At 45.9% G+C, this 25,912-nt stretch overlaps 1 protein-coding gene across 5 annotated transcripts in view; it reads left to right on the top strand.

The window, feature by feature from the left end:
• The first annotated feature begins 880 nt into the window (after positions 1-880).
• LOC138074546 (enoyl-CoA hydratase domain-containing protein 2, mitochondrial) overlaps positions 881-25,912 on the top strand; it is a 30,359-nt gene continuing 5,327 nt past the window's right edge. Inside the window, exons 1-7 of one of the 5 annotated variants that reach the window (XM_068966715.1) lie at positions 881-1,130; positions 17,135-17,202; positions 17,273-17,360; positions 20,264-20,350; positions 21,309-21,401; positions 23,037-23,093; positions 23,302-23,489. In XM_068966715.1, the coding sequence (XP_068822816.1) occupies positions 998-1,130; positions 17,135-17,202; positions 17,273-17,360; positions 20,264-20,350; positions 21,309-21,401; positions 23,037-23,093; positions 23,302-23,489 (714 nt within the window). In that variant the 5' untranslated portion in view covers positions 881-997. Of the gene's footprint in view, positions 1,131-9,150; positions 9,231-17,134; positions 17,203-17,272; positions 17,361-17,944; positions 18,709-20,263; positions 20,351-21,308; positions 21,402-23,036; positions 23,094-23,301; positions 23,490-25,912 lie in introns of those variants that run through there. The other 4 variants (XM_068966719.1, XM_068966717.1, XM_068966716.1 and 1 more) reach the window with 4 other exon arrangements.

Below are 25,912 nucleotides of genomic sequence, written 5' to 3' on the forward strand. Positions count from 1 at the left end.
CTCTGTGGGAGAAGGCGAGGGTGGGATGATTTGAGAGAATAGCATTGAAACATGTATATTATCATATGGAAATAGCTCGCCAGTCCAGGTCCGATGCTTGAGACAGGGTGCTCAGGGCTGGTGCACCCTGAGAGATAAGGTGGGAGGGAGGAGGGAGGGGCATTCAGGATGAGGAACACATGTTCACCCATGGCTGATTCATGTGAGTGTATGGCAAAAACCACCACAATATTGTAAAGTAATTAGCCTCCAATTAAAAAAAAAAAAAAAGATTCTATCACCAGACTCTAGCCAGGGTCCTCTGAGCCCTCTTCTCTACTGGGCTTCAGCCTCCCTTAAAGTAGTGAGAACAGATTTTACAAGGAGGATGAAGGAATAAGGAAGTGGGTGAGCCAGGACTGTGGACAGTCAGGGAAGTGAAAACTTAAAAAATACGAAGAGCGGGGTTAGTTCACATGGGACTATTCTAGTTTTGCTGTCCCTTCTGCAAGCTTAGGCTCCCTCAGAGACTGGGAGATAGGAGCCTTACCTTCAGGTATTGGCTGGAACAAGACCCTGCGGCAGTCTTGAGTTTTCTCACGCAGGCACTTCAAAAGGGGCTAGAGTCATCCTAGGGATGTGTCCTTGAGCTGTTAGAAACTATGTTAAGAGTTCATGCTGGACATTTCTCTTTTGCAACGGCGTATTACTGAGTAAAATCTGTTCTCACTACTTTAGCTTCCAGCTTTCTTTATCTTTGGCACTTGTCACTTTCATTACCCGCGCTTTACAGATGAAAATTTTGGCACTCAGGAGATTGGCAGCCTTGTGCTAAAGCACACAGCAGAGCCGGGCTTTCTCTTTACCCACGTCTTCCGGTTTCCTACAGGCTCAGGGAGCTGCGCAGGGCTCTCGGCCCATAGGAGGAGCAGTTTGTAAAGGCCTGGAGCAGAGCAGCGAGCTTTCAGCGGGAGGCGGTGGTGGAGGGCCGAGTGGCCCGTTCCCAAAGTGGGCCCCCATGCTGCGCGTCCTGACCAGCACCCTGCGCTTTCCGCGCCCCTGGAGGCCGCTTGAGACCCGCGGCTGCTCCTCCAACGCCGGGCCTGCTGGCCGGGAGATCCAGGTGTGCGCTCTGGCGGGTCCAGACCAGGGTAAGTGCCCAGAGCCCAGAAGGCGGCTGGGGTGAGCTCCGGCTGGCTGAGAGGCAGGCCTGACATGCCTGGTGCTGTTGAACGGTACGGACCCATGGCCAGCACTCCCACTATAGGGAGGCAGATTGAAACTGATCTGAGAGAGAGAAACCAGTGAGTGGTCCTGAGAGAACTTAGGTTCCCCACCCAGAAACTGAACCTGGGTAGCCTGGATGAAAACCAGGAATCCTAGCTGCTAGACCACCAGCAGGGAGAGGCTAGAAGGAAAGAAGACATTTGAAAACAAGAATGTTTCAAGGAGGCAAAGACTGTAAAAACAGGTACAAAGCTTACTATTACAGACACAGCACAACATATGGGAGAGCAACAGAGAAGCAGTTATATTTAAGTCAGAAAAGCTAGGCAGAAATATATACCCAGAGAGAAAGGCTATCAGTGGCCTCTCTAACGAGGAGGAGGCCAGTAAAGAGGTGAGTTAAACCACTTATAAAGGACAGCCTTTGGGTGTTTCTATATGGCAAATTATCTTGTTTCTTCACACCTGACTGGTCCTAGGACCTCCCCAACATGCCTGGGCAACTTTTTGCTAAGATGGATCCCACTGCAGAAATTTATGAGGGTGTGTCCACGCTTACTAAGGGGCGGCAACCCCACCCTTTTTGATCCCTAAAAAGCCTTCCTGCACATGTGTAGACAAGGACATTTTTCTTGACCTCAGGGGTGATCATCTTACCTCTTTATTCCAGCAGAGCTCATTTACTGACACTAGCTTTGTCCTTGGCGGGTCTGGGTGAGAAGCTTCAGTTTTACTCCACTGATAAACATCAGCTGTCTGGCCCAAGGGCCCGTCTGTCTCCTACCCCAAAACCAGTAAGGGGGAGGCAGGTTGCTCAGTGTGTTTGAGGATTGGACCCCAAAGTTCCTGCATCCGAGTAGAGCCTCCCCTGGCCTAAATCCTTTGGTAGGTGACCACCTTACCTGCCGCCCCCACTGTAACCGTGAAGGGATTCTGCGTCAATATTGGTCTCCTCAGCCCCAGATTTAGTGGCCTGGGGCTGTGAGGAAAGAGAAGGGACTCGTTCAAGGGTAGAACTCACTACCAGCAAGCCCACCCCCGACTACAGCTTTAAAATGCCTGATTTTCCTCCCAGGCTGAGTGTCCTGGCAAGGTTCCAGTGGGCTGGGACAGCTGAGCCAATTCCAATTTGGCTTAGGGTGTCCCGCCTCCTGGAGAGGAGGAGCTGAAGAGTAGGGAGGGGTGGGAGGAAAGAGGGGAAGGGAGAGAGGAGAGGCCCGGAGGAGTGCTTGGCGCCCTCCTGTGCAATCCCCTTGCAGCTGCTGTGTGGAGCCCTGCTGACTCCAGGGAAAGTTCACGGCAGTCACTGTCAAGAACACCTTGATTGAGCCATGTGTTGGGTTTTCTTGGTCGTGTTATATTTTGTTTTGTTTCTGTTTGGGGGTAGTGTTATTTGTGAAGGAGGGTGAAGGGCAGTGATTGGACTTTGCAATCTGCTGTTGTGTCACCAGCTGGGCAAGTTCCTCTTGTCTTTACTTTCTCCCCCGGACCAACCCCTCTAACCTTCCCCATGTTTAAAGTAGCACCGTGTCCAAGTTTTAGTTTACACAGATTGTATTGTTCTAGGCATCTCATATTTCTTCTTTTTTCTTGCTTGATACTAAGTTGAAGAGCTGTTGAAGAACTGTTCCTTGCTTTGTGATATTGCATACCGTTCCCTACATACATCCCTCACTTTTGATGGACATGAAGAGGCTTCTGGCGTCCAACTACCTCACTTGGTGAGAACTCTCTGGCCATGTGGGATGGCTAGGGTTAGAGAATACCCCAGTTGCTCTCATGCTTTGTTCACTGCCAAACGCACAACAGTGTTTGCCTTGAAATAGCTATAACTATTCTCCCAACTTTACAGATCAATAAACTGAGGAACAGAGAGTTTAAGCAACATGAACCAGGTCTGATTTTAAAACCTGTGTTCTCAACTATTAATGGACATCACTATTCTTCTAGTAATTAGAGACTAAGAACACAGACTTGTACATTAGTTGAAAAATTATCATGGCTCACTTGTAGATAGGAGAATTTTTTATCCAGAAATAACAAGTATCACAGTAATCCAAGCCTGTGACCCAACCACTAATACCAAAGAAGCTGAACAGCTCTATGAAGACCTACATGACCTTCTAGAACTAACACCAAAAAAAGATGTCCTTTTCCTCATAGGGGACTAAAGTAGGAAGTCAAAAGATACCTGGAGTAACAGGCAGGTTTGACCTTGGAGTATAAAATGAAGCAGCACAAAGGCTAACAGAGTTTTGCCAAGAGAATGCACTGATCATAGCAAACACCCTATTCCAACAACATAAGAGCTGACTCTTCACATGGATATCACCAGATGGCCAATATAGAAATTAGACTGATTATATTGTTTGCAACCAAAGATGAAGAAGCTCTATACAGTCAGTGAAAAAACAAAAAAAAAGACAGGAGCTGACCTTGAATCAGATGATGAACTCCTTATTGCAAAATTAAAAATTAAATTGAAGAAAGTAGGGAATACCACTAGGCCATTCAGGTATAACCTAAATCAAATCCCTTATGATTATACAGTGGAAGTAAGAAATAGATTCAAGGGATTAGATATGATAGGCAGAGTGCCTGAAGAACTATGGATGGAGGTTTGTAACACAGTACAGGAGGTGGTGATCAAAACCATCCCCAAGAAAAATACAAAAAGGTAAAATGGTTGTCTGAGGAGGCCTTACAAGTAGCTGAGAAAAGAAGAGAAGCAAAAGGCAAAGGAGAAAAGGAAAGATACACCCACCTGGATGCAGAGTTCCAGAGAATAGTAAGGAGAGATAAGAAAGCCTTCTTAAGTTAACAATCCAAAGAAATAGAGGAAAATAATAGAATAGGAAAAACTAGAGATCTCTTCAAGAAAATTGGAGATACCAAGGGAACATTTCATGCAAAGATGGGCACAATAAAGGACAGAAATGGTAAAGGACCTAACAGAAGCAGAAGATATTAAGGAGAGGCGGCAAGAATACACAGAACTGTACGTCTTAATGATCACGATGCTGTGATCACTCACCTAGAGCCAGATATCCTGGAACGTGAAGTCAAGTGGGCTTTTTAGGAAGCATTACTACAAACAAAGCTAGTGGAGGTGATGGAATTCTAGCCGAGCTATTTCAAATCCTAAAGGATGATGTTGTTAAAGCGCTGCATTGAGATGCCAGCAAATGTGGCAAACTCAGCAGTGGCCACAGGACTGGAAAGGGACAGCTTTCATTCCAATCCCAAAGAAGGGTAATACCAACGAATGTTCAAACTACAACACAATTGCACTCATTTCACATGCAAGCAAAGTAATGCTCAAAATTCTCCAAGCCAGGCTTCAACAGTATGTAAACCGAGAACTTCCAGATATTCAAGCTGGATTTAGAAAAGGGAGAGGAACCAGAGATCAAATTGCCAATATCCAATGGATCATCGAAAAAGCAAGAAAGTTACAGAAAAACATCTACTTCTGCTTTATTGACTACTCCAAAGCCTTTGACTGTGTAGATCACAACAAACTGTGGAAAATTCTTAAAGAGGTGGGAATACCAGACCATCTGACCTGCCTCCTGAAAAATCTATATGCAGGTAAAGAAGCAACAGTTAGAACTGGACATGGAGCTGGACTAGTTCCAAATTGGGAAAAGAGTATATCAAGGCTGTATATCGTCACCTTGTTTATTTAACTTATATGCAGAGTACAGATGTGAAATGCTGGGCTGGATGAAGCATAAGCTGGGATCAAGATTGCCGGGAGAAGTATCAACAACCTCGGATATGCAGATAATACCACTCTTATGGCAGAAAGTGAAGAGGAACTAAAGAGCCTCTTGATGAAAGTGAGAGAGGAGGGTGAAAAACCTGGCTTAAAACTCAGCACTCAAAAAACTGAGATCATGGCATCTGGTCCCATCACTTCATGGGAAATAGATGGGGAAACAGTGGAAACAGTGTCAGACTTTATTTTCTTGGGCTCCAAAATCAGCTCAGATGGTAACTGCAACCATGAAATTAAAAGATGCTTGCTCCTTAGAAGAAAAGCTATGACCAACCTAGAAGCATATTAAAAAGCAGAGACATCGCTTTGCTGAGAAAGGTCCGCATAATCAAAGCTATGGTTTTTCCAGTAGTCACGTATGGATATGAGAATTGGATATGTGACAATATACAGCAATGTGTTAGTCACTCCGTCATGTCTGACTCTTTGTGACTCCAAGGTCTGTAGCCCACTAGGCTCCTCTGTCCATGGAGTTCTCCAGGCAAGATAACTGGAGTGGGTTGCCATTTCCTTCGCCATTGGATCTTCCCAGCCCAAGGATGGATCCCAAGTTCTCCTTCATTGCAGGCAGATTCTTTACTGTCTGAACCACCAGCTCTGCTGTGCTGTATGCTTAGTCACTCAGCTGTGTCTGACTCTTTTCAACCCCATGGACTGTAGCCCACCAGGCTCTTCTGTCCATGGGGATTCTCCAGGCAAGAATATTGGAGTAGGTTGCCACGCCCTCCTCCAAGGGATCTTCCCAACCCATGGATCAAACCCAGGTCTCCCTCATTGCAGGCAAATTCTTTACCATCTGAACCACCAGGAAAGCCTCTGAACTACCAGGGAAGCCCTTGAAGAAGTCTGAGTGCCAAAGAATTGATGCTTTTGAACTGTGGTGCTGGAGAAGGCTCTTGAGAGTACCTTGGATTGCAAGGAGATCAAACCAGTCAATCCTAAAGAAAATCAACCTGGAATATTCATTGGAAGGACTGATGCTGAACCTGAAGCTCCAATACTTCGGCCACCTGATGCAAAGAGCTGACTCACTGGAAAAGATCCTGATGCTGGGAAAGATGGAGGAGAAGGGGAGACAGAGGATAAGATGGTTGGATAGCATGATCAACTCAATGGACATGAGTTTGAGCAAACTCTAGATGATGAAGGACAGGTGTGCTGCAGTCAGTGGAGTCACAGAGTCAGAAATGACTGAGCCACTGAACAAAAGTATAAGCATCAGGAGATTAAGCTTCTGCCGCTGGCAGAGGGCATACAGAATGTTCTAGAGGGAAGGAGATAAGGAAACCAAGAGGCAGTGGAGGAGGCATGAGGAGGAGACCCACACACAGGAGAACCATCCCACCATCCTCCCAGAAGTCACCAGTCGTGCCTTCCACTTGTTGTGACAGCATCAGAGCATTGTCACATTGTGCCTGTTGTCTTCGAAAATGAGATTAGCCCGTTAACCACTCCTCACCCTTATGGCTTTACTCCAGCTCCTGAGCTGAATATTCAAGGTTCTCCACCACACCCTGACCATGTTACCTATCTCTTCAACCATGGGTTTGTTCATTTTAAGCCATCCCACTTCAGTGTTTCCTTCTAACTATGCCCCTGACTTGGGTCCTCTCCTCCCTCTCTACCTTTGTAAACCACTTAGGAATTACACCCTCTTCAACCCACTCCAGTATTCTAGAGAATCCTGTGGACAGAGGAGCCTGGTGGGCTGCTGTCCATAGGGTCGCATAGAGTCAGACACGACTGAAGCGACTTAGCAGCAGCAGCAGCAGCCCCCACCCTTGTCCTTTTACATTCCTTCTTTCTGGACTTGTCTTCTTCATCACTTGTTAACTCTGAGAGTGAGGATTGCTAGCTGGGTCCACCTAGTAACTCTGGAACATTTCTTTTCTTTTCTGAGCCTCAGTTTCCCCCTCTATATACTAAGGGATTATTAAGGCTTCCCACACAGCTCAGCAGTAAAAGAATCTGCCAGTGCAGGAGACACAGGAGACTTGGGTTTGATCCCTGGGCCAGGAAGATCCCCTGGAGAAGGGAATGGCAATGCCACTCCAGTGTTCTTGCCTTGAGAATCCCATGGACAGAGGAGCCTTGCAGGCTACAGTCCATAGGGATTACAAAGAGTCAGACACTACTGAGCAACTGAACACACATACCCACACGACCTTCCAGTGGTTTCTATCGACTCCCACCCACATCACTGTGTGATCCAGACCAAGATCGATGTGACTCTAGGTCTTCTGCTAAGCAGATCAAACCATCACAGGAGTCTGATAAGAGTAGAGAGGGTGCAATGCAAACCCATCATTATTACTGGGGTCCAGCAAGGACAATGTTCCCAGAATAGGGTATCAACTAAGAAGTCAGGGGCCACGGCTGAGTCCTCTGTTTCTCCGGGGCCTGCCATGTGGGAGTAAGAGCTGAACATTGTCAGGTGAATGAATGAAAGCCAAAGACACCCTGTCTGGCCCCTTAAGTCTCCAGCTTAGAGCTCACACATCATATTGGGTCCTAGACTTTCACCAGCTTCTGTGCATTTTCCTTGCTCAAAGTGCCCACAAACTCTGGTTATACACTTATGAACATTATCTCTTTTAATCTTCATTACAACCTTTTTAGTATTTCTATTTATAGATCAGGAAAGTGAAGGTCAGAAGGATAAAGTAACTTGTCCAAGGCCATGGAGCTGGTATGTGACTGAGCTGTGACTTCAGCCAAGCGCCATATTTGCGTTCTGCAAGAGAGAGCTAGAGATGAAATATGGGAGAGAGTTAGCCAGAGAAAAAGGAAAGGCCGAACAGGAAAGTGAAGAGAGAGGAAAGTTCCTGCCAACCCCAGGATATCATGATTATATTTATTTTCTACTGCCACATAACATATTACCACAGACTGTTGCTAAAATAGCATACATTTATTATCTCATAGTTTCCATAGGTCAGAAGTCCAGGCACAATTTTGCTGGGTTCTCTGCTTTAGGGTTTTATCAGGCTGCAGTCCCAGAGTTGGCAGGGGCTATGGTCCCTCATCATAGGCTCAACTGGGGATGGATCTGCTTCCAGGTTCCTCAGGCTACTGACAGAATTCATATCCTGTTGTAGTGCTGAAGTCCTGTTTTCTTCCTGTTGGCCAGGGTCCACTCTGAGCTCCCAGAGGCTGCCCACAGGACCCTGCCCCAGGACCATATCCATGGGCCCACTAGCATGTGCTAGTAACACAGGCTTTTCAAGTTTCATCTCGTTGTGGCTGCGCTGGTTCTTCCTGCACGCAGGATTCCTCTAGCTGCACGAGCAGGGGCTGCGCTCTAATTGCCATGTGCAGGCTTCTCACTGCGTTGGCTTCTTGTCGCGGAGCTTGGGCTCCAGCGTACGCAGGCTTCAACAGCTGTGGCTCGCAGGTTTAAGGATCTGGGCACTAGCTGTGGTGAATTAGCTTAATTGCCAGGCGGTATATGGAATCTTCCTGGGTCAGGAAATGAACCCACGTCCTCTGCACTGGCAGGCAGATTCTTTACCAGTGGACCACCAGGGAAGTCCAATACAGGGTCTTTATACATTATAAACTAATCACAGAAGTGACATCTCATTATTCTTGTCATATAATTGGACCTAATCTTAGAAGTGATCTTTTATGACCTTTCCTGTGTTCTCTTGGTTAGAAGCAATTCACGGGTTCTGCCCACATTCAAGGGAAGGGGATTATTCAGGATATGAACACCGGGGCCCCTCTAAAGTCTATCTGCCACAGTGGCCTTGGACCTAGACTGTTCTCCTCAACCCTTCTGATGTGGTTTCTCTGTATCCACCAGTTTCCCTTCCCCAGGTTGCAACTTTTTCTTTTCTGGAGAGGAGGACCTTTGGGACATCTGAGTTCCTCAGTGGGACCTCCAGGCCTGCGGGGCTCAAAGAGTTCTATGAAGGTTTCCAGGGAGGCTGACGAAGCCACCTAGACTGCATATTACAGTTCTCTGTCCTAGACCACAGTTCTTTAACTGTGGCTGTAAAGCCTTGCCCTTGAGAGCACCAGAACTTTCACTGGCCCTTCCGACTATCTCAGATCAACTTACACTGAGAACATCATCTTAATAAATTCTGCTTGTTCCACAAAACTAGGTACACTGAGAGAAAAGAAGAAGAGGCCTTTGAAGACCAAAGGATTGATGAACACACTCCTCTAATCCATCCTGACATTTTACAGGAGGGGAAACAGCCAAGAAGGCATAACAGTATTTGAGCCTCTGCCCAGGGTCAGTCTCTGTTCCCCACACTTGGCCCTGATTCGACACATGAGGTCAGAGTGATGTACAAAGGCCAGACTGTAGGGAATCTTTTGGGTGGTAATAAGGATTTAGACTGAATTCTGATGAAAAGGGAAGCAAGAAGAATATGGTCAGATTTGAGTTAGAAAGATGACTTTGACCCAAATACAGGAATGAATGTGGAAGGGGAAGGGGAGGCAAAACTGAGGACAGTGGGCCAGTTGGGGCATTCATGTAATAGAAGGAAGAGCCCACCAGCTTAGTGGCTGCAGGAGGGCAGGGTGTGAGCTGAAAAGTATGAGATCCAAGAGGTTGAACTGTCTGCCTCGGACACTGAGTAAACTTCAAGTTTACTCAGAAGAGTGAACTTCAAGGAAGAGCCCACCAGCTTAGTGGCTGCAGGAGGGCAGGCTGTGAGCCAAAAGTTCTGAGATCCAAGAGGTTGAACTGTCTGCCTCGGACACTGAGTAAACTTCAAGTTTACTCTCAGAAGAATGGAGGCAACAGAAGAGACCTCTGACTTGATATGTCATTCACTCACCAAAGGAGCAGAAGAAAGACTGATCATTTTTTGACTTGTTGGTCTAGATGTCAAGTGAGCAGCAGGATATATTCAGGCTTGGAGCTCAGAGGAAAGCAGGCTGGGTGTGCGGGGCAGTCCTGAGTGTACAGGAGGCGAGCACGTGCGTGGGAAGTGGGGAGAAGGAGAAGGGGCAGACAAGCAAGCGCAGCCCTCCTGACTCTCCTGTCATGCCTCACGGGGCTCTCCCTTTCTTCTGAACTCCTCCAGTTCTAGAAGACACTAAAAGGTGCCCCCCTTCCCCCGCCAAGAAATATGCTACACTACATTGGCAAAGGGATATTTTTGAGCTAAAGCCGCTTGAAATAAACAGCAGATGCAAGAAAGGCATGCTTCTCCCCTTTTCTTACTGAAAACAGAAGATAAAAACTCCCATTTGAAAAATGCCCTTCCTGAAACTGGAGATTTAAAAAAACATTCTTCAACAGGGAGTTGAAGCCAAGAGAATCCTGTACAAACAGACAAGTGTGTTGAAACAGCCAAGTGTGAACAGACAACTGTGTAGAAACAGGCCTTATCTTGCTTATCTTCCTGTAGCCTCCCACACAGTTAACTTTGCCACAGTTGCTGCTCTTCCTTCAGCCTGCTATAAAAGCGTGTTGTGGGTTGTGTCAACCCAGTTGTGTCCATCTCTTTGCGACCCTGTGGACTGCAGCACACCAGGCCTCCCTGTCCGTCACCATCTCCCAGAGTTTGCCCAAGTTCATACTCATTACATGGATGATGCCATCCAGCCATCTCATCCTTGACGCCCTCTTCTCCTTCTGGCCTCGATCTTTTCCAGCATCAGGGACTTTTCCAAAGAGCGAGCTGTTCACATCAGGTGACCAAAATACTGGACTTCAGCTTCAGCATCAGAAGAAAGAGTATTCAGTGTTGATTTCCCTTAAGATTGACTGGTTTGATCTCCTTGCTGTCCAAGGGACTGTCAGGAGTCTTCTCCAGCACCACAGTTCAAAGGTGTTTGGCACAGTCTTTGGCACTCTGCCTTCTTTACGGTCCACTGTAAAGACTCTTAAAGGTGTGTTTTTTACACTCTCACAACCGTCCATGACCACTGGGAAGACCATAGCCTCGACTATACAGACCTCCGTCAGCAGAGTAATGTCTCTTCTTTTCAACACGCTACCTAGGTTTGTCATAGCACATTGACCTACCATTCTTGGGGTCTTCATTTCCTTTTGAGGGCTCGTGTGTTACATAAAATTTGAACAAATTCATATGCTTTTCTCCTGTTAATCTGTTTCATCTTGGTTTAATTCTCAGGTGCAGCCAAAACACATTAAAGGCCCAGTTCCACAAACCCTATAGTACCCGCTCTGCTACACTCAGGGTTTTCCCACCAACACACACACACGCTTTTTTCTGGCTAACTCCTATTCATTCCTCAGCTCTCAGCTGAAAGGTCGCTTCTTCCCCCAGGAAGTCACTGCTCATCCTCTACACTAGGGCTCCCCTCTGCCGACTCTAAACCCCCAGCCTCCTGTCTTTTTTTCCCCATGTACTGGTCACAAATAGTAATTCCTTGTTGAATGTCGATCTCCTCTGTTAGACTGTAGGATCTAAGAGGACAGGGACTGAGTCTGCTCTAATCTCTGACATCAGTGTTTAGTACAGAGGCCAGTGTGTGTTAAATACAAAACTGTACAAATGACTGAATAAAGAGAACTTGGACTGACCTTTCCGGAACTTCAACTACTTTGCAAACTATTATATACAGAATGGATAAACAAGGTCCTACTGAATAACACAGGGAACTATATTCAATATCTTGTGATAAATCATAATGGAAAAGAATAGGAAAAGGGATATATATGTATATAACTGAATCACTTTGCTGTACAATAGAAATTAACACATTCAATAAAATATAATTTTTCAAATGGAGTAGTCTCTTACATGTAGTATTTTTCCCACTATACCTCACTCTGAAAATGAAATTTTTTAACCTATTTCCACCTTGTTCAAATGCTTCCATCTATGAGCTGCCATTTATAATCCTATAGTACTTTATGTATTTGTTTTACTTATGACCTCATATTATCATTTACTTATATTAGGCTGTAAGCACTAATGTAACAAACCTTTGAAGACAGGGATTGTTACATATCCTTATAACTCCCACAATTTATTACATCAAACTTGTTTGCTAGATATTCAGGGTTTGTTGTTTTTTTTTTAATAACCAACACTTGGTTTTTATTTTTCATCTTCTTAGTTTTAGTCATTGTATTTGGTGTACAGTCATATCTAGGCTTTTTTAAAACTCTCATTTATTTGAGACTAATGAAATTAAACATCTTTTCATGTGCTTAGTGGTCATTTGTATATCTTCTTTTGTGTGGTTATCTTTTGTTATGAAGTGGGTTTTTTAATCAAAATATACAGTTGACCTATTAGTTTCAGATGTTCAGTTCAGTTCAGTCGCTCAGTCATGTCCTACTCTTTGTGACCCCATGCACTGCAGCATGTCAGGCTTCACTGTCCATCACCAACTCCTGCAGCTTGCTCAAGCTCACGTCCATCCTGTCAGTGAAGCCATCCAACCAACTCATCCTCCCTTTTCTTCTTCTCCCGCCTTCAATCTTTCCCAGCATCAGGGTCTTTTCCAATGAGTTAGCTCTTCCCATCAGGCTCAGCTTCAGCATCAGCCCTTCCAATGAATATTCAGGACTGATTTCCTTTAGGATTGACTGGTGGGATCTTGCAGTCTAAGGGACTCTAAAGAGTCTTCTCGAACACCACAGTTCAAAAGCATCAATTCTTCAGCACGCAGCTTTCTTTACGGTTCAACTCTCACACCCATACATGACTACTGGAAAAACCTTAGCTTTGACTAGATGGATCTTTGCCAGCAAAGTAATGTCTCTGCTTTTTAATAATGCTGTCTAGGCTGGTCATAGCTTTTCTTCCAAGGAGCAAGCATCTTTTAATTTCATGGCTGCAGGCACCATCTGCAGTGATTTTGGAGCCCAAGAAAATAACATCTGTCACTGTTTCCACTGTTTCCCCATCTATATGCCAAGAAGTGATGGGGCCAGATGCCATGATCTTTGTTTTATGAATGTTGAGTTTTAAGCCACCTTTTACACTCTCCTCTTTCACTTTCATCAAGAGGCTGTTTAGTTCTTCTTTGCTTTCTGCCATAAGGATGCTGTCATCTGTGTATTCGAGGTTATTGATATTTCTCCTGGCAATCTTGATTCCAGCTTGTGCTTCATCCAGCCCAGCATTTCACATGATGTACTCTGCATATAAGTTAAATAAGCAGGGAGACAATATACAGCCTTGACATACTCCTTTCCCGATTTAGAACCACTCTGTTGTTCCATGTCCAGTTTTAACTGTTGTTTATTGACCTGCATGTACATTTCTCAGGAGGCAGGTAAGGTGGTCTGGAATTCCTACCACTTTTAAGAATTTTCCACAGTTTGTTGTGAAAACAAACACAGTTTATTGGCATCGTCAATAAAGCAGAAGTGGATGTTTTTCTGGAACTCTATTGCCTTTTTGGTAATCCAGTGGATGTTGGCAATTTGCTCTCTGGTTCCTCTGCCTTTTCTATATCCAGCTTGAACATCTGGTAGTTCATGTTCAGGTACTGTTGAAGCCTGGCTTGGAGAATTTTGAGCATTACTTTACTAGCGTGTGAGATGAGTACAATTGTGCAGTAGTTTGAACATTCTTTGGCATTGCCTTTCTTTGGAATTGGAATGAAAACTGACCTTTTCCAGTCCTGTGGCCACTGCTGAGTTTGCCAAATTTGCTGGCATAGTGAATGCAGCACTTTCACAGCATCATCTTTCAGGATTTGAAATAGCTCAACTGGAATGCCATCACCTCCACTAGCTTTGTAGTGATGCTTCCTAAGGCCCACTTGACTTCACATTCCAAGATGTCTGGCTCTAGGTGGGTGATTACACCATTGTGTTTATGTAGGGTCTTCTGTGTATTCTTGCCGCCGCTTCTTAATATCTTCTGCTTCTGTTAGGTCCAGACCATTTCTGCCCTTTATTGTGCCCATTTTGCATGAAATCTTCCCCTGGTATCTCTAATTTTCTTGCAGAGATCTCTAGTCTTTCCCATTCTATTGTTTTCCTCTCTTTCTTTGCATTGATCACTGAGGAAGGCTTTCTTATCTCTCCTTGCTATTCTTTGTAACGCTGTATTCAAATGGGTCTATCTTTCCTTTTCTCCTTTGCCTTTAGCTTCTCTTCTTTTTTCAGCTATTTGTAAGCCCTCATCAGACAACCATTTTGCCTTTTTGCATTTCTTTTTCTTAGGGATGGTCTTTATCACTGCCTCCTATAGGGTGTCACATACCTCCATCCATAGTTCTTCAGGCACTCTGTCTATCAAATCTAATCCTTTGAATCTAATTGTCACTTCCACTGTATAATGGTAAGGGATTTGATTTACGTCATACCTGAATGGTCTAGTGGTTTTCCCTACTTCCTTCAATTTAAGTCTGAATTTTGCAGTAAGTTCATAATCTGAGCCACAGTCAGCTCCTGGTCTTGTTTTTGCTGGCTGTATAGAGCTTCTCCATCTGGCTGAAAAGAATATTAATCAATCTGATTTCAGAATTGACCATCTGCTGATGTCCATTTGTAGAGTCTTCTCTTGTGTTGTTGGAAGAGGGTGCTTGTTATGACCAGTGTGTTCTCTTGGCAAAATTCTGTTAGCCTTTGCTTTGTCCCATTTGTTTCACATGTACATAACAGTTCAGTATTTGTATACATTATGAAATAATCCCCACAGTAAATGTAGTTAAGATCCATCACCACACACTTACACATTTTTGTGTGAGTGAGGGGAACTTCTAAGATGTACAGTTTTAGCAACTTACAAATATTGCTAACTCTAGTCACCATGATGTACATTATATACCCAAGACTTATTTATTACAGATATATGTTGAATAAATGAATTGAGATATTTTAAATTGGGTAGAAGAAAACCTAGAAAAGAAGTGCAGGGCATCATCTGAGAGGTAGGAAGGCTAGGAAAATGTGGAGCCACAGGCAGGTACATGTTGTTATACGTTTGTCAAAACCCATAGCATATGCAACACCGAGAGTGAACCCTAAGGTAAACATAAAGGCTGGGTGGTAATGACATAGGCATGGAAGTTAATCTCTGGTAACAAATGTCCCACTCTGGTGGGAGGCTCTGCATGTGCACTGGGCAAAGGATTTATGGGAACTTCCACACTTTCTCAGGCATGTCCGACTCTTTTCAATCCCATGGACTGTAGCCTGCCAGGCTCCTCTGTCCATGGAAATCTCCAGGCAAGAATACTGGAGTGGGTTGCCACTTCCTTCTTCAGGGGATCTTCCAAACCCAGGGATTGAACCCGGGTCTTCTGCATTGCAAGCATATTCTTTACCCTCTGAGCCATCAGGGAAGCACTTTCTACTCCATTTTGCTCTGAACCTAAAATTGTTCTGAAAAAACCTGTGTACTGAAAAAACCAAAAAGGCCACAGCAGAAAATGTTCAAGGAGGAGCAGGTGTTTGGCCAGGAGAGTTCATTGTTGCTGAGCCTGGGAGCAGGATGGAAATATGTCCCTCGGTTGGTGATGTGATCACACTGGTTACACTGGTCTCACTTAGGTGAGAACGGTTTCTGCCGAGTGACGGGGTGGGAGCTGGACTGGAGAAGACTTAAGAGAATGGAAGGCAAGAAAATTACTAAATGAATACGGGAAAGCCTTTCAAGAAGTTTCACTGGTTCTCATGAAAGAATATCACATGAGTAGGGCAAAGGATATTCTCTTGCCAAAGAGGACAGAATGTGAATGTGCTCAAGCCTCGGGATTAGTTGTTAAATTCTTATCACAGAGGTATCTGCTCACTTGCCCCATGAGTGTGCAATCAGTAAATTCCATGCTGCAGGAAAACTTACAGGTCAATGCCCCAGGTTCTTATTTCTTTTTGGTTGTGTCAGTCTTAGTGGCAGTATTTGGAATCTTAGTTGCAGCATGTGGGATCTAGTTCTCTGACCAGGGATTGAACCAAGGCTTCCTGCATTAAGGGAGTCTTAGCCAATGGACCACCAGGGAAGTCCTGCCCCAGTTTCTTTAATAAATGTCTCTGAGCAAAAGATAGGGCTAGAGGCAGAACCTAAGGACTTTAACAAGCTTTTAAGAGTTTTCTTTTTTTAATTAATTAGCAAGTCTACTTTATTTTGGGGGGCTCCAAAATCACTGCAGATGGTGACTGCAGCCATGAAATTAAAAGATGCTTACTCCTTGGAAGAAAAGTTATGACCAACCTAGATAGCATATTCAAAAGCAGAGATATTACTTTGTCGACTAAGGTCTGTCTAGTCAAGGCCATGGTTTTTCCTGTGGTCATGTATGGATGTGAGAGTTGGACTGTGAAGAAGGCTGAGTGCCGAACAATTGAGGCTTTTGAACTGTGGTGATGGAGAAGAATCTTGAGAGTCCTTGGACTGCAATGAGATCCAACCAGTCCATTCTGAAGGAGATCAGCCCAGGGATTTCTTTGGAAGGAATGATGTTAAAGCTGAAACTCCAGTACTTTGGCCACCTCATGTGAAGAGTTGACTCATTGAAAAAGACTGATGCTGGGAGGGATTGGGGGCAGGAGAAGGGGACGACAGAGGATGAGATGGCTGGATGGCATCACTGACTCGATGGACGTGAGTCTGAGTGGACTCCGGGAGTTGGTGATGGACAGGGAGGCCTGGTGTGCTGCGATCCATGGGGTCGCAGAGTTGGACACAACTGAGCGACTGAACTTGACTGAACTGAAACTATATGGTCTAGAGATGACCATCTGTGTGATAAAATTGTAAAGAAATGCAAGGAAGTGATCACCATAAAAAGTCAGGAGACTTGTTTCTTTTACGGGGAGGTGGGAGCAGTGAATGAGTCAGGGCACACCAGATTTCTGGGTGGTGGTGTTATAACTCATTCAGCTCGAGAGGAAGAAGTCTGGCTGTAGAGAAAAGAATCACATGGAAAGAGATACATGAAATTGAAGAAGGGGTGTGTAGGTGTGTGTGTGTGTCTCACAATGGCAGAAGCAGGCAGGAACCACTGGGGCAGTCATTCTCGTCCCTCTCCCCATGGTGCTCCGAGGTCCTCAAGCCCTTGCCCTTCTGTGAGGCAGAAAGGGCAAGGGTTATTCTCCCGATTTTATGGTTGGAAAAACTGAGGCCTGAGTGTGTGTGACCTGCCCCAGGTCACACTGCTCATCAAGGGTAGAGGCTGCCCAGATCCCAGGCCCCAGCCCAGGAGTGAGCAGGGCAGCTGGCTCACCTGACGCTGCCCTGTCCCCTGCAGGAATTGCTGAGATTCTGATGAACAGACCGAGTGCCCGCAATGCCCTGGGGAACGTCTTCGTCAGTCAGGTGAGTAAGGGCGGGCACCAGGGTGGGCTGGGGCTGAGCTGGGAGGTATCTGATCGGGTCTCCTCTGCAGCTGCTGGAAGCTCTGGCCCAGCTTCGGGAGGACCGGCAAGTGCGTGTCGTGATCTTCAGGAGTGGAGTGAAGGGTGTGTTCTGTGCAGGTGGGTTTCCTTCCTTGCCTCCAACCCAGGGCTCCCACCAGCCTGCATTTAGGGAATATTTAGGTTGTTTTAGCATAGGACTCGGCCTTCCCAGGTGGCACTACTGGTGAAGAACCCACTTGTGGACACAGGAGACACTGGTTTGATCCCTGGGATGGGAAGATTCCTTGTAGGAGGAAATGGCAACCCACTCCGGTATTCTTGCCTGGAGAATCCCCATAGACAGAGGAGCCTGGGGAGCTACAGTCTATAAGGTTGCCAAGAGTCGGACATGACTGAAGCGACTTAACACACACCACAGGACTCATTCCCATTTTAAAGATGTGAACTCAGAGGTGAAATTCCTTGCTTAGAGCAACACAGCTAGTGAGAATTCAGTTAGAACTTGACCTCTCTGACTCCCAAATCCCTGTTCTTTCCGTTCTGACCCTTCATTGAGGAAATGAGAAAACGGAGTCCAACGACACTCACCAGGTCTGTGGCCAAGATCGGACTGGCTTACTGCCCCTTTGCCCACCCACAAGCTTTCAGTCCCTGTCAATGAGGCTCTTCCACGTCTCTGCACCATTTGGTCCTCACAACAGGGCAAGCACCATGGACTTCCTTCCTGAGACGAGAAATGCCGCATCCCAGGCCCACAAGAAGCAAGCGAATGAGAGTTGAGCTAAGAACTGACTCTGGGGTGGCTGTGGAGGGGGCACTGAGGAGACGGGAAGAGGCTGCGGAGGGCGAGGCTGGGAAGCGAGTGATTCTCAGGCAGTTTCAAGGGCATGTGGCTCAGTCCCCAGGCCTCAACGGTCAGGATCCAGGTGAGCAGCCTGGGGAGGGAGGTGGCAAGGGAAGTATGCGGACCAGTCTGCCTGACCCCGCTGCCCTGATCGAGGCCCTCGTCCTACTCCGGCCCCTTCCTTTGGCTCCCCCATGGTCTGACGTCTTCCATCACAGTCACTTCGTGACTGTTAGCCCCGCTCCTCACCCCGCTAGTGAACGACAGGAAAGTAGGAGGCGTGCAGGAGGTCTGAATCTGCCCCTAATTTGCTCTGGAATTCTGGGCTAGTCCCTGTCTCTCTCTGGGCCTCAGTTTCCTGATCTGTCACTGAGGGGCTAGGACTAATCAGACTCCCGAGGGCTCTCCCAACTGACTTTCCCATAATCTAGGACTTGCAGACAGTATATTCACCGCTTACTACTGCCTCAGGCTCCGGCTATCTGGCCTTCAGTGACCCTCCACTGGCACTACTCTCATGAAGGACCCTGCCCACGCCCATGCCACTGTCCCCTGCACTCACTCCTCACCTTCCTTGACCTTCAGCCTCTTCCAGCAAGCCCTTCTTTTAAAAAATAATTATACCTGATGTATGCCAATTATTTCTCAATAAAACAGGAAAAAATAAATTTTTATATTACTATTTAATGTTTTGTGAGTTGTCACATTTTATACATTATACAAAATTTACATTTAATCACATAATTTACATTTTAATCACTTTTAAGTGTAAAATTCACTGACATTAAGTGCATTCACAAGATTATTCAACAATCACCACTATCCATTTCCAGAAAACTTTCATCATCTCAATAAACTGCATACTCATTAAGCAATTCCTCCGCATTTCCCTAACACCCAGTAACCTCCATTCTACTTTCTATCTTTACGAATTTGTCTACTCTATTTCTTACAAGTAGAATCATACGTTTGTCCTTTCATGGCTAGCTTATTTCACTTGGCATCATGTACTTCATGTTCATCCATGTTGTAGCATATTGCAGAATTTCTATCCTTTTTAAAAGTGAATAATATTCCTTTTCACATATATATTCCACATTTTTTTAATCCATCTGTTGACGGACTTGGGTGGTTCCCACATTTTGGCTATTGTGATTAATACTGCTATGAACATTGGTGTGCACGTATCTGTTTTGAGTCCTTGCGTTCAATTCTTTGGGGTATATACTTAGGAGTAAAGTGGCTGGAACACATAGTAATCCTACTTTGAACTTTTGGAGGAAGCACCAAAATATTTTTCATGGCAGCTGTATCATTTGACATTCCTACCAGCAGTACATCAGAGTTCTCCACTCCAATGTCAACACTTTTTTGTTTGTTGTTTATAATCACCGTCTAAATGGGTAAAAAGCAGTATCCTATTGTGGTTTTTATTTGCATTTCCCCAATGATGTTGAAAACACTTTTCAGTGCTTACTGCCTTATCTTCTTTTTTTAAATATTTATTTGGCTGCACTGGGTCTTCGTTGAGGGACACAGGATCTTCAATCTTCATTGTGACATGCCACCTTTTAGTTCAGGCATGAGAGCTCTAGTTCCCCAACTAGGGATCAAACTTGGGCCACCTGCATTAGAAGCCCAATCTTAGCTACTGGACCTGGTGGGAAATCCCACTGGCTTATTTTCCTTGGAGAAATGTCTACTTAGGTCCTTTGTTTGTTTTTGGCCACTCTACACAACTTGCATGATCTTAGTTCCCCAAACAGGGATCAAACCGTGCCCCCTGCAGTGGAAGCATGGAGTCTTAAACCACTGGATCCCCAGGGAAGTCCTGTGTTTTTGGTTGTAGGAAACCTTTACATAGCCTAGATATCAGTTCCTTACCAGATGTGTGATTTGCCAGTATTGCCTTCCATTCATGGGTTGTCTTTGCTCTCTTGATAGTGGCTTTTGATGCATTAGTTTTTAATTGTGATGAAATCCAATTTATCTTTTTGGTTTTGCATCGATTCTCTTTTGAACTCCTCCTCCCTCCCTGGCTTCCCTGACCGAGTTTTCCTGGTGTTTCTCTTTCCTCTCTGGCTGCTTCTCTTCAGGTTTCCATTGCTGGATCCTTTGACAGCCTGGGATTCAGTGCCAGGTCATTTCCCAAGGGCTGTCACCCTTGCATCTGCAGGTGCAGACCTGAAGGAGCGGGAGCAGATGAGTGAGGCAGAAGTGGGGCTCTTTGTCCAGCGGCTCCGAGGCCTGATGACTGAGATTGGTGAGGGTTCAGGAGTGGGGAGGAGGAGGGCATTCAAGGTCCTGCTGATCCTAGCCTCACCCAATCTACCATACTCTAAAGACAGAATGGTTTCTGTTGTGAGGTGGGGCTCTTTGTCCAGCGGCTCTGAGGCCTGATGACTGAGATTAGTGAGGGTTCTGGAGTGGGGAGAAGAGGGTATTCAGGGGTCCTGCTGATCCCAGCCTCACCCAATCTACCATACTCTAAAGACAGAATGGTTTCTGTTGTGAGCTCTGTGGAGAGATGATTCTCCCAGGGAGAGGGGGCAGGGACAAGGAATTCTACGAGGAGGAGGGTGTCACGAGGATCCAAAGGGCACTGGCTCCCCAGCATTAGTGCCCTGCTAGTTCTGACCCCCAGCCCCTGTGCCCTCAGGGTACAAGCCTGGCCATTCCAGAGTCAACTTTCAGCAAGCATACTTGCAGGCTTTGACAAATGCTTGTTCCTTTTTCTGGAATATCCCTCCTAGGCCATCTGAACTGTTTATGCATTCTTTAAGACCACCAGTGCCTCCTCCTCAAGGAAGCCATCCCTGGCCCATCATCCAAGCTTCCTTTCTCAGTTCACTGATCACCCTGGGTCGTCATCACCTCTTTGCCCGTCTCCCTTCCCCATGTCAGATTCAATTCTGTTCCCAACACACAGAATGAGAAGGGAGAGCAAGAAGGCGGGTCCTGGGGAGGCCCACAGGAGGGTGGGCCTGACCAGGCATCACCCTGCCCATCCATCTCCCCATTCCCATTCCCCAGCTGATCCCACAACTTTCCCCAGTGGGAAAACTAACTGCTAAGATAACCTGGCTGAGGTACCAGGTAAGCTCCCCAAGCTTGGGACCAAGGACACCGTCTATCACAACCAGCTAGACCGTCTCCTACCCTGAGACACTGTCCTGGTCCTACCAGGGCCTCGCAGGCTGAGCCCTCCTTTGTCTCCACAGCAGTGTTCCCTGCACCCACCATTGCAGCTATGGATGGGTTTGCCTTGGGTGGAGGCCTGGAACTTGCCCTGGCCTGTGACCTCCGAGTGGCAGGTACTGGGTACGGGGAGAGGTGTGGAAGGGTGGGAGGGAAGAGTGAATGAAACAAGCTAATTCTGGGGGTTCTGCAGTCAGCCACTGCTCTCAGCTTTCCAACAAACCCCACAACTAAAGGCAAAGTGGGAGCCAAGGAATTCAGGCAGTAGCGGTTCCCCACCCACTGCCCAGCCCCTGACTGCTACAGGACTTGTCCCTTCCCTGAGTTGGCTGCCCTCAGCTCAGGACTGTTTGTACCAACCCCGGGCCAACTGCTGACACAACTAGAAAGAACATAGAGAGCGAAGGTTGGGGACAAAGGTATCTATTCAGTCTTCCAGTTCTGTCCAAGCCGGCTGTATCGATCATGCTGTGAACAAAGGTGAGCCATGAGGGCAGCCTGTTACATGCCCAGTTAATCACAGCATGACTGGGCAGGAGCAGTGCCCTACAGTAGCTCTATCAGAATCCACAGAGGTTTGCATCAGCAGCTCAGAGAAATTGAACTTCAAAATGTGGAGGGCAGGGAGGATGAAGATAATTAATTGCTTTTAACCTTGCTGACTTGGTGGTTAGGTGTGCCCTCTTTAGAGCCAATCAGAGAAGATATGAGACTTCCCTGTAGCTCAAATGGTAAAGAATCTGCTTGCAATGCAGGAGACCTGAGTTTGATCCCTGGGTCAGGAAGATCCTCCGGAGAAGGAAATGGCAATCCACTCCAGTATTCTTGCTTGGAGAATCCCATAGACAGAGAAGCCTGGAGAGCTAAAGTTCATGCGGTGGTAGAGTCGAATACAACTGAGCGACTAATGCTTACTTTAGAGAAGATCTGAGTGTTATCATGGTGCTACTACTTCTCCTGCCACTAAGAACTTTCTTTTTTAACATGTAGCCCCAGGCATAGAGGGACTTTATATCCACGTGATACATAGCAGAGAGAAGCCATCAAAATACCAGGTCAGGTCATAGCACCAACTCTGGTTCTACCTGCCTGAGTTTAGGGGAGCTAACTTGCAGGGTTTGATGGATAGAAGGGTGAATGTAAACCCCTCCCCTCCCATACTGCATGGTTCGGAGGGACTGTGTTGAGGGAATTCAGGAGAAGCCTGTGGGGTGGGACACTCAAGGAGGGCTTCTCACAGGAAATGCAACTCAGAAAAAAGGATGTGGATCAGAATACAGGAAAATTTCAGGCTGACAGAAAGCTGGGAGGAAAAACTGGTGGAAGCAGGAGTCACTGACACTCTCGGCCAGACCTGAGTTAACATGAGACTGAGAATCCATTAACTTACAAATAGGTAGTGGGTATCATCCAGGAACGCTTCCTTGTTCTAAGGTTCATGACCTCCCTTGATCCTTGGCAACTTTATAACACAGGTAAAAGAGATGTTATCACTTTTATTTCCCCCATCCACGAGGCTCAGAAAGGCTAAGAGAGTTGCTCAGTGAGTTGTGGAGGTAGGGTGAGTGCTGGGCCTTCTGACTTCCAGATTAGGGCTCTTTAAAGGTAGTGACTGGAGGAGCCTGGCTATGGACGCACCATGAGAGAAGAAATTGGCTGGAAGGGTGAGCAGAGCCCACAGAGTGTCTCTTATCCTCTGGGATTGGAGCTGGAAGACAGGGTGGGGGCTTCACTCTGTTCTGTCTAAGCAGCTTCTTCGGCTGTCATGGGACTGATTGAGACCACCCGAGGGCTCCTCCCAGGAGCAGGTAATCTCAACACACACCATCCATCCTCTACCTGTTCACTCTATCCAGCACAATTCCCTACTTCCCTCTTTTGCCCTACATCCTGGGCTCTCCCCCGCCAGCCTAACCCACTCTTGTCCTCTGAGAGGTCTTGGCTGACTCCCAGCCAGGGCCTCCCCTGGGCCCCCACATTCCATGAGGATTCACCATCCCTACTCCATCCTGGCAGGAGGGACTCAGAGGCTGCCTCGATGCCTGGGAGTGGCCCTGGCGAAGGAGCTCATCTTCACAGGCCGACGACTGAGTGGGGCGCAGGCCCAGGCTCTGGGGCTGGTGAACCACGCTGTGGCCCAGAACGAGGAGGGCAATGCTGCCTACCACCGGGCACGAGTACTGGCCCAGGAGATCCTGCCCCAGGTACGACTGCCACTCAGCACGGGTGGGCCTGCCACTGGGGATCACAGGTGGGGAAGCCAGGGGGCAAGGGTGTCTCATGCAACCACACAAGATCCATTTTCCCAGATTTATAAAATTAACCGTCTTTGGCGGTTTTGCTTCCATTCAGCCGTCTAGTAAGTAATACTAAATCAGATTTTAACTTAAGGTCAAAATTGAGTTCCGAGGGGCTGGGATCAATTAAGCTTGAAAATCCTCAGAACAGCCTGTAAAACTGAACCTCCTGAGATGATGCAAATGATCTCTGTCTGTGCCATCCACTAAGGCAGTCACTAGCCACGTGTTTTGTTGTTATGTTCAACTCTGTGAGACTCCTCAGACTGTAGCCCACCAGACTCCTCTGTCCATGGTATTTTACAGGCAAGAATACTTCAGCGGGCTACCATTTCCTTCTTCAGGGGATCTTCCCAACCCAGGGACTGAACCCGAGGCTCCTGCTTGCCAAGCAGTTTTTTACCCTTGAGCTACCTGGGAAGTCCCACTAGCCACATTACTTAAATTAAAATTTGAATTTCTCAACTACACTTCCCATATTTTAATGCTAATAGACACATTTGGCTGTTGGCTATTGTACTGGACAGTAAAGCATGACTGTGTTCCAAAATTGAAAATGCCAGATTCTTTAAAGCAGGTAAAGAACTACCAGCCCATCTTTCGACCACACATGTGGTGGAAAAGCACCTGAAATGCATGACGTAGGACATGTGTTAAGGCCCGTACTCTTTTTTAATCCTCAAATAGCCTATTAGCATAGTCTCCCCAGAAGTGTAGATGCCCAGGGAGTGGGTTAGGCCCTGCCTACATGTAATCTCCAAGTACCCGAGAGGCTCCACTGGCTTCTCATTTCTCTAAGAGAGCCAGAGGGAGGTCCCAAGTTTCCACAAAGACAGGCAAGCAGCTGAAATGCAGCCAGGTTCTGTTAAGTTGTAATACTCACTGAGCCCATATGGTGCACCCTCATCCTTTAGACACAATCAGACACAAACAATCCTGGGTACTTTAATGGTGTCCCAGTGTTAGAACAATCCAGTTGAGGTGATTATGCCTGTCGTGTCTGTGCTATAACAGACCCAACAAGGTTAACTGACTGCTCATCAAAGTCAAAGAAAGTGATTGCAATAACACCACAAAGACAACACTATTTTGGCATCCATTCTGCATAATACAGAATACATATGATAGCTAGTATTTTAAGGAGTGGAGACCATGTAGAAAATTTTTAAAGAACAAACTAAATCTTTAATGGATTTCAAATACAAAAAATTAAAGACATGTTGCAAAAGTGATATAATATTGTTAACCATACTCTATCATTTTAATATTATTAACACAATATTTGAATTATTCATGAAAAGTAAAAAAAGAGTTATCTTATTTAGGGGGGAAAAAAATCTCCCTCAAATATCCTGCCTCTTTTTATAACTTTGAGTTCTTTACTTACTTACTTGCTTAGTTACTTGAGGGCAAGGACTATAAAAAACTGATGGTTTAAGTTTGGTTTAAAAGCATTTGTTTTGTCTTCATTTCTTGTTTATAGTTTCATCACCCATAAATGGAGAGTCTGATGCTGTTCACTTTAATGCTGTCATGTTTCTCTTATTACTTGGTTAGAAAGTCTGAACTGATAACAAAACTCTGAGTGACTCAGGGTAGTAGCTGATTACACTTACACAGATTGAGGGGTCTATTTGTGGACTCTAAGGTTTGTCTTTTTGCATAAAATAAAAAACTGGGTCTTTGAGCTTAGTCTCAAGATGATTCAGGCTTCTGATTTTTCAATATATTGAAATAATGGTATTTTACTAATTACTAGTATTTCAGTATTTAAAAGTAGCTTTCCATACCAAAACAACAGCCTACCAAAAACTAGTATTAGAATCATTAATGCAAATCCTGGGACATTCTGATGCAACCTGTTTAACTTCCAGGTGAGTTACTGAGTGCCAAATATGAAGATTCCCTATGGGCTGAGTGCGAGAGATGCTGTTGTAGACAGCTGCCCTCTAGTGGACAAATTACCAAAACTGGGCCAGTCAAATTGCTCCAGAGATTACAGCCCCAAAGAGCCTATCAATAACACAAGGTCCACAAATTAACACTCAGATTTTCCCTTTAAACAGTAAATATACTTTACCCTTTGAATATGGATTTGAATACCTTTTCCATTTGAACATCAAAGTAATGGAATATCCTGTGGCAACTGTGACTCACTGTTCGCATTTCCAAATAACATAAAATGATGCATCATATTTCTAACTGACCTTCACAGAGTGTTCCATGGAAGAACACACGTTGGAACTGTGAAGGTTCACTTCAGTTCAGTTCAGTTCAGTCGCTCAGTCATGTCCGACTCTTTGCGACCCCATGAATCGCAGCACGCCAGG

Source organism: Capricornis sumatraensis, chromosome 2, assembly GCF_032405125.1.
Source record: "Capricornis sumatraensis isolate serow.1 chromosome 2, serow.2, whole genome shotgun sequence".
Taxonomy (NCBI): domain Eukaryota; kingdom Metazoa; phylum Chordata; class Mammalia; order Artiodactyla; family Bovidae; genus Capricornis; species Capricornis sumatraensis.